This window comes from Furipterus horrens, unplaced genomic scaffold (genome assembly GCF_987537825.1).
Source record: "Furipterus horrens unplaced genomic scaffold, mFurHor1.1.pri manual_scaffold_10, whole genome shotgun sequence".
Classification (NCBI taxonomy): Eukaryota; Metazoa; Chordata; class Mammalia; order Chiroptera; family Furipteridae; genus Furipterus; species Furipterus horrens.
Window position 1 is genome coordinate 99,609,568 of NW_028327180.1, and position 8,661 is coordinate 99,618,228.

The 8,661-nt window shown below is 60.6% G+C and overlaps 1 protein-coding gene across 1 annotated transcript; it reads left to right on the forward strand.

The window, feature by feature from the left end:
- Positions 1 to 348: 348 nt before the first annotated feature.
- Positions 349 to 7,945, forward strand: ARL10 (ARF like GTPase 10). Its single transcript, XM_090288604.1, has 4 exons — positions 349 to 599; positions 1,149 to 1,350; positions 4,220 to 4,395; positions 5,989 to 7,945. The coding sequence occupies exons 1-4, from the start codon at positions 417 to 419 to the stop codon at positions 6,160 to 6,162; spliced, it is 735 nt and encodes a 244-aa protein (XP_090144730.1). The 5' UTR covers positions 349 to 416; the 3' UTR covers positions 6,163 to 7,945.
- The last annotated feature ends 716 nt before the right edge of the window (positions 7,946 to 8,661 follow it).

Consider the following 8,661-nt stretch of genomic DNA (forward strand, 5'->3'; position numbering starts at 1 on the left):
CTGAGGTCTGGAGCGGCGCTCAGGTTTGAACGCGGGCTGTCCCGGCGCACTACGGTGCGACCGGGGCCTCGGTTTGCCCTCCTGCGAGACACCGTCTTACGGGGTAACCGAGAACATCCACGAGCTCCCCCTTGGCGCACGGCAAGGACCCGGTAGATTTCACCGATATCGCCGTCTCCGGTCCCGTCCAGGCACAGCTGCTCGCGCCACGCCTGCCAAGGGGGGCGGGAGGTCCCTGCGCTCCAGCCCGAGCCCTCGCTCCCGCACCGACAGCGGCGGTGCATTGTGGGGCTTGTAGTGTGGGAGTGGGGTGGAGGGGTGGGGGTCCGGTGGGCGCGGCTGCAGCAGTCGCAGCGGGGCCATCTTCGGCCCGCCGGCTGGTTCCGCGTGTGCGCCCGCGCCCCGCACCCGGCCTGATGGCGCCGCGGCCGCTGAGCCCCCTGGTGCTGGCGCTGGGCGGCGCCGCGGCCGTGCTCGGCTCGGTGCTCTTCATCCTCTGGAAGGCCTACTTCGGCCGCGGACGGCAGCGGCGCTGGGACCGCAGCGAGGCCTGGTGGGGCGTGGAGCCGGTCCGTCTCCCCGAGTGGGACGAGTGGGACGTGAGTGTCGGGCCGGGGTCGGCGCAAGCGACGAAGGCGCCTGGGTGCAGGGCGTGGAGCTGTCGCCCGCAGGTCCCGGGTGGGCAGCCGGACCGTCCTGAGCCCCGGCACCGAGGAACGGGTGGGCGTTTGGCGTGGGGTGGGGGGCCCGCCGCAGCCGCCGGACTCCGGCTTCCTAGCGAGGGGCGTGGGGGCCGCTCCCGGTGCAGCCGGCGCCTGCGCTGTGCGCTCGGAGCGCGGCCCGGGGGATGTCGGGAGCGGCCCTCCGCCCTCTCGGTGGGCGCGTGGCTCCCGGCTGCGTGGTCCTGCGGCCCCGGGGTGTGGGCAGGAGGCGCCCGCCCGAGCTCACTCAAGGGCAAGCCTGCAGAACGAGGCTGGGGACGCAGGACTCCAGAGGCGCGCTGGCCCCGTGGCCCCAGGTCATGCCTGCCTGCGCCGCACAGATGGAGGGCGGGGATGGGCGCCTAGGTGCCTTGGGTCTGCCCTCGGTCTGCCCTCGGGAAGGGCAAGGCGGGAGGGTGAGGCCGCAGCCCGACCTGTGCCCCGCAGCCCGAGGACGAGGAGGACGAAGAGCCGGCGCTGGAGGAGCTGGAGCAGCGCGAGGTGCTGGTGCTGGGGCTGGATGGCTCCGGGAAGAGCACGTTCCTGCGCGCGCTCTCCGGGAAGCCACCGCTGGAAGGCCACGTTCCCACCTGGGGCTTCAACTCCGTGCGGCTGCCCACCAAGGACTTCGAGGTGGACCTGCTTGAGAGTGAGCAGAACGCCCCCACCCCCGCCCCGCACGCAGAACCGCCTCCCCATCACCTGACTTGGATCCAAGCCAGAGCTCTCTGCCTGGGGATGGCTCCAAAATGCATATCCAAACAGAACATGACCCCCTATGAAACCCTTCCTGAGCTTCTGGGGCTCAGGATACAAAACAACCCTGTATTCTGACGTGGGCTCCCTTCATGAGCAGGACGCCCCAGCGTGGTTCTCCAGCCGAAGCCCCCATGCCCAGCACAGACACTAACAGCTGGTTTCCTGTATGCCATTCACTAGGCAGGTATCACAGCCCTGTGCCCGTCACGTAAGGACAGGGATACCCTCTAGGAAATGCATCATCAGGTGATCTTATCTTCGTGTGAATATCAGAGTGCATTTACACGCACCTAGGTGGTACACAGCCAGGCTGCGGGGTGTAGCCTGTGGGCCCCGGGCTGCCAGCCTGTGCAGCACGTTACTGTGCTGGTTGCTGTAGGCGGTGGTAACACATGGCACTGTGATGTCCCCAGGGATGGGGATTTTCCAGCTCCATTATCATCTTACGGGACCACTGCCATACACGTGGTATGATATTGACTTGAAATGTCATTAATGTGGCGCATGATGGTTTTTAATAAAACCCTCCCAACGACTCCATGCAATGGAAACAGTGATCACCCTCATTGATACATGGGGAGCCTCGAGGCCCCGCAGCTGTCTGACTCCTGGTGTTAAGCACCATGCCCCGTTGCTTGTTTCGGAAGGGTGCCTGCAGTTTTCTCTCGTCTTCTGCCCTTGTCAAGCACTGTCCCCTCAGCCTAGCAAGCCCATTTGCCCTCAACAGACTAAAACTGTTCATCCGAGATGTACCTCAAACATGGCCTCCTTGTGAAGCCTCATGCGACCCCCGGGCTGGGTGCAGGGCTGCTCCTCTGGGCTCCACTTGTGCTGCAGTGTGTGCCTGACGAGGCCTCTGGGACCCAGACGGGTCTGACCCAGCTCTGGCCCCGAGGGCCCAGCCCCAAGCAGGTGCCTGGGAGAACTTGTTGAGCGAGCAGTCGGAGAGGGTCCGAACAGCCCCCTGCCCTGGGTGTTAAGCTTCATGGGACCCTGGGAGAGGGTGGCAGAGGGAACTGAGAGGGCGGCAGTCCTTGGCCACCTGCGTCCAGCCACAGACTTGTTGGGGGACAGGTATACTTCCTGCCCAAGAACTCAGACCACGAAGACGGGGTGGGTTTGGTTAGCTGCTAGTTAGGGGGTTGGACCCAGAGGGCCTGCCTGTCGGCCTGACTGCGCCCAGTCCCTCGGACTGCAGGCCCCTGCCTATTGGTCTGATCTGGCCACATCTTTCCTCCCCGAATATGGCAAACATTGGCAGTCACCTGCGATTCGGTCTTGTCAGCACGCTTTTGTGCCAGGAACACAGAAAGGTCAGGTGGGGGGTTCTGCACTGGAGGCCCACTCTGTCGGGAAGAGGGTGCCCCCGTCTCCAGCCCTGGGAGGGCGGTTGTGGTGTTTTCATGGTACCCGAGAGTCTGCTTTGTAACAGTGCAGCCCTCCAGGGGTCACTTGGCCTGGACCCAGGCCCCGGGGCTCTGCCCTCCCACAGCACTCCCTTTGCTGGGGTTTCCTACCATGTCGGGCCCGACTCGCAGCTGAGGATGGGCTGTGGGGCTCTGATGCCTCTCCCCTCCCCCACCCCCATATCCATTCCATGAGCTGGTCCTGTCAGCTCTGCCCGCCCCTGCCGCGGCTCTGGTCTGTCCGCTTCTCCCCACCTCCGCCACTGCCTGCTCGCTCCCAGCCACGGCCATCTCTCGGTCCTGTCACAGCCTCCGTGCTGGTCTTCCTGCTTCCACCTCTGTCCCCAGTGTCAGCCCACTGACACTAAAAACCCTGAAGGGGCTCCCCACTGCGTCACCGTGACTGGACGGGCCCTGTGGGGCTCAGCCCTGGCCAGCCTTGATAGGCATGGCCGCCCTCTGTCCAGCCTGCCCTTCTCCCCGCCTCTTCCACGGCTCGTTCCGTCTCCTCGTCCCAGACTGCTCACAGGCAGCCTGCTTGCGGAGGCCTTCGTAGACCCCCTAAGCAATGCACCCCCCCAGCCACCCACACCGCTTTATGTCCCTCCTTCCTGAAGTGTGTGGCCGCGTCCCTGCGGTGTGTGTCCTGAGGGCGGAGGGAGCCCCTGCCTGCCTGGCTCACCTCTGTATCTCCAGCACCCAGGTCAGCGCTTGGCACCTAGTAAGCACCCAGTAAATACTTGTTGAGTGCCTGCTGTGTGCCAGGCATTGTGCTGAGGGCTTTGGGGGGATCCAGAGGTAAAGGGCTCTCACTTTCAAAGAGCTTAGAGTCCACAAGGGTTAGCAGTATAACCAGAAGCACTAGGATGCAGGGTGACCATTGCCTGTGCAGAGGGACAGGAAGGCAACCCATGTTGGGGGTGTCTGTGGGCAGCCACGTGGTAGGATTGAGGGTGGCGTTTCCAGGGAAGAAAGTGGCGAGACTGAAGGGAGAGTGTTGGGCATGGGCAGGGCGAGGAGTCCTGGCTTCTGACCGCAGCTGCCGAAGACGCGTGGGGACGCACAGCCCAGGAGGAAGGCCTGCTCCTGGGCTCCTGCCGTACGCCAGCCCTCAGAAGAGAGCGTTGCATATGTACCTTTGGGTTTTGCTGTTAGGTCAGTTCAGGGCAGAGACCGATGTTTGAGGGTATCAACTTGCCGGGGAGACCCAGCTGCCAGCGAGAGCTCAACCCAGGCCTGATCGGCTCCGGAGCCTGGGGTCTCCTTGTTCCCGGTTACTGAAGCCTTGGGAGGCTGGACGCAGAGTAGGGAGGGGCCAGGAAGGCTCTGAGCTCGCCCCTGGCCTCTCTCTAGTTGGTGGCAGCCGGAACCTGCGCTTTTACTGGAAGGAGTTTGTGAATGAGGTGGACGTGCTGGTGTTCATGGTGGACTCGGCCGACCGGCTGCGGCTGCCCTGGGCCCGGCAGGAGCTGCACAAGCTGCTGGACAAGGACCCTGACCTTCCTGTCGTCGTCGTGGCCAACAAGCAGGTGAGGGCCAGACTTGATCACAGGTACCCGGGCAGGGGCGGGTGCCCTGGAGAGGGGCTCAGGCCCGGTCCACAGCATGGAGCACTTGGTGGAGATCTGGCCCCCCCTTCTGCCTGTGCTCTTCCCGCACCCCATACCCCCATCCTGTCTGCCGGCCCTTTTGCCTCCCCGCCATCCTGGAGATACGAGAATAATGATTCAGTATCCACCAGAGGCCAGGTGTGATTTTGAATGACATTTCATATGCTTCTATGGACCCTCTAAGGTCTAGAATACTAGTCTCATGTTACAGACAGGGAATCTGAAGCTCAGAGGAGTTTTGTAATCTCCCCAAGGATGTACACCTTGGAAACAGTGGAATTGGGATACATATCTAACTCCAATATCTGCGCCTTTGGTACTCTGCTGTGTCCTGTGACTTCTGGCTCTAGATCAAAGAGCTAAAGCGGAGAAGTGAGGGGAAATGAACAGAATGAATATAATGACAACTAGATTTTATCGTGTGCTTGCTCACCGTGGGGCAGGCACAGTGCTAAGCATGACAATCATGGCCTACAGAAACCCCACTGTAACCCTTGCTGCTGTCCCCGAGTGCTCAGAGGTACAGCTGGTATGTGGCAAAGGCGGGCCTTGAACTCAGACCGTCCTCAGAGCTTCTGGTACTACACTATACTATACCTCTCCTGGGTGCCAGAGACATCACGCACCTCAAGTGCCACTCTCAATACCAGGTGGAACCGCCATAGTACGGAGTCCTGGAGTCCCTCCTGTGGTCTGTGCCCATGTCCTTGAGAGTCATGGGGCGTGTTTCCAGCCTGGTTGGAGAGAGGCTTACGTCTTTGACCTCAGAGTCCCCCTGCCTATCGGGACTTAGAATTCATAAGTAGGTGACCGTATGTCCTGGTCTGCCTAGGACAGTCGTCATTTACACCTGTTATTGTAGCATAATTAAGAGTGCCCACTTTGAGTCTCAGAAGCACCCCAGTTTGGACAGTGAGTTACATCATCATCTTACATATGAACTATACTTTGTAGCAATTTTGAACCTACAGGAGACAACACTGCCCAGCATTCTACGAATTGCCCCCAGAAGAATAATTTTAATCCTAGACCAGGGCTGAAATTAAAACGGACCCTGCCAGCTGGGTGTTGGAGCCTCTCCCTTCCCTCAGCCGGTGTCTAGGAGGCGGGAGGAAGGCCCGTGTCTGGAAGTGGCCCCGCTGTAAATTTCCGGCTGAGCTGAGGAAACTGAGCGAGGATCCCTCTATGGGCCTTAAGCCTGGGTATCACAGCAGCCTGAGTTAGAAGCCTGGCTCTGCCCCTTACCACTGCTTCCTTGACTAAGTGACTTCCCCTTCCCTGAGCCCATGGCTCTGCCAGGTATGAGAGAATGACCTAAGGGCTCCTTCTAGCCCCAGTGGCTGATGGTGGGATGGAAAGAGATGAGTCCAGAGGAAAGAAAGGAGGAAAGTTTAGGCCCAGGGGCCCAGAGGCCACTTCTGGGAAGTCGGGCCCGGGGTTCCCCAAGGTGGCTCGGGTCTCCCTCCCGGACGACGAGGCTGGGTGTTGGGGACACTGTCGGCTGTTCCACAGGACCTGAGCGAGGCCATGAGCGTGGCGGAGCTGCAGCAGGAGCTGGGTCTGCAGGCCGTCCACAGCCAGCGGGAGGTCTTCCTCTTGGGGGCCAGCGTCGCCCCTGTGGGGCCCGGCTTCGAAGACCCCGGCACCGTGCACATCTGGAGGCTGCTCTTGGAGCTCCTCTCCTAGGCTGGCACCCCCTGCTCGCCCGCCAGCCCGGGAGCCCCGGTTCTGCCACTCTGCCGTCATCACCAGTCTGGGCCTGGGGTAGGAGCCACGTGGCAGCCGGTCCCTTCCCTCCTTGCCCTCCTGAGGGCCCAGGCGAGGCCGAGAACTGTGCCTGGTGAGGTGGCCGTGGGGCTGCGTATGTGGGGGCGGGGGGCACAGCGCGGCGCAGAGTGGCTGTGCCCAGGCTGGAAGCGGGTCCAGCTTCCACCAGTGAAGGCGCCTCCTGACCTGCACGGGGCTGCCCGGTGGGCCCAGTGCTCCCCTGCCTGCAGGTCCCGGTGGCTGAGGACTGTGAGAAGTGTCAGAAGTGCTCCCGGCCTAGACTGCGCGCTCCCGGCAGCTTCACGCCACAGGCACACAGGCAGTTCCAGCAGGACGCAGCGACCGCTGGCTCTCGGTTCCAAGTGTCTTCCAGCCCCAGCTCCGCCCAGCTGGCTCCTGGCCTTGACCAGTCTCTTCCTCTGGCCCTGAGGACCTCATTTGAAAGGAAGGTGATTTCTGTGGTTTTTTTCAAACTGGAAGGTGCATTTCCCAGCCACGGAGGTAAGAAGCGCGAGGACAAACCTAGAGATCCTAGCAAGGATCTGAAACCTCCCTACTTCCCCAAGCCAAGGCCTGGCCCACCAGCCTCTCAGGACTGTAGTAAGTGGTGTTCACCCCTAATCAGAAAACTGAAAGCCCTTCCCCTCCCCCCCGTATCTGGAGACAGAAGCCGCCGCTCCTGTGTTAACTGCCAGTGCCGGTGTTTACATAAGTAGGGGAGAAAGGAGTCCCCGCTCCCAGACGGGACGAAGGCCGAACCGTCCGCCAGAGCTGGGCACCGGATGTTGGCCTAGAACTGCATCATCATGGTTACTTATTTATTTATAAAGGAACAGCCAGAGATTTAGTCTGTTTCTAGGTGCTGTAATCAAAACACCAGGTGATTACCATGAAAAATGCAGATCTTAGAGGAAAACCGCTAGAGTCATGAATGACAAAGTGATAAGCTACCTGTGTCAAAACCCTACAAAGCTGTGGCTCCCCTCGCCCTTCACATACGTCACTGTAACTCCGTCAGAACGTCACACCGCTTCTGTGGGTAACAAATGGCTCTGGGAAAGGAAAGTTCAATCATGGAAATCCCAAGTGAAAGAAATGGGACTTAGCAGACCAGCCAACGGGGTAGTTGGGGCCCATGGCTTAGCGTTGCTAGACTGCCGATGCCGCAGCCCCAGCCCCAGCCACACTGGATGGAATCCCTGGCGTCCTCTCCAGCCCACGTTCCGTGACACCCGCCCCCACCCCCAGGGACCAGCCGGGGTCAGGGCCGTCCTGTCTCTGCATCGACACTTCCCTTTCGAGCAGGCCATTCTGAAAGGAGCCTCTTGTTTGTTGGCGCTGCTGATGAATCAACAGCCACAACGGACTTTCTAGAGCAGACGCCCACCTCAGTTTGCTGCTTAACTGGGAGCCGAGGTTCTGTGCCTTTGCTTCATCCCACGTTTCCTCTGCCTCGGCTCTGTGGCTGGTGTGAGCGGGGAGGTGGGGGGAGAACCGAGCCCCTCTGCCCTGGTGCTGCGGGGCTTCCAGAGTCCCTGCCTTTGAAATTGTGACTAACTTCATGCATTAAGAAGGGGCTTGTCTGCTCTTCCTTTAAATAATTGAGGAACGACTTGGGTTTTAGTGTAACCTTTAAAACTCTTCTGACAGCTATTCACTCTGCTGTTGGAAGGCTGAGAAACCCCACTTCTGTGTCCTGTGAACCCCCCCACCCCCCGCCACCTGGTTTCCTGGTTTCCAGTGCTTGCAAGTTACCTTAGGAACCAGCATTGGTGAGGGGACCCTTTTCTCCTCCTTAAGATCTGCCTTTGGTCTGTTGTCACTGTGTAGTACAATTTTTAAAGTCCCCAGTAGGGGGAAGTGAACTGGAATAGAGTTCAACTACATGCAGCTGAGCTACTTTTAAAGCCCACTGAGAACTGATGGGTCCCAGTGGCACCTGAAGACACTCACTGCTGAGGGCGCTGCAAGGCCACACGGGCCCCTCGTGCTTGCACGGAATACAGACGTCCTGCCTCAGCACGTCCCGGCTGACAGCTCTGCTCCCGATGGGGACGCTGGCCCGTCCTCCCAGCAGAGTGTCAGCCCATCTGCTCCGGGTTCCAGGACCTCACTGGGCAGAGAAGGACAGCGGCCTTAAGAACAGCTGGCTGCCTGGCCTTGTGGTGCTCCGACCGGTGGCTTCTGAGTGTGACATTGTTTCCGGGGGCCCAGGTAACTGCTTTTGGGAACCAGGCATTACCTGGACCTGTTCACCTCAAAGCGAGGCTGCTGAGCTAGCCTGGGTCACCCTGTGTTCCCACCGCTGCCCCGACTCTACAGCTCCCAGCCCGTATGTAAGATGGCAGAGGAAGGCAGGGCCCACTCCTCGTGTGGGAGGGAGGCCTCTGCTTCTGCTTGCCTGTGAACTTGTGCCTG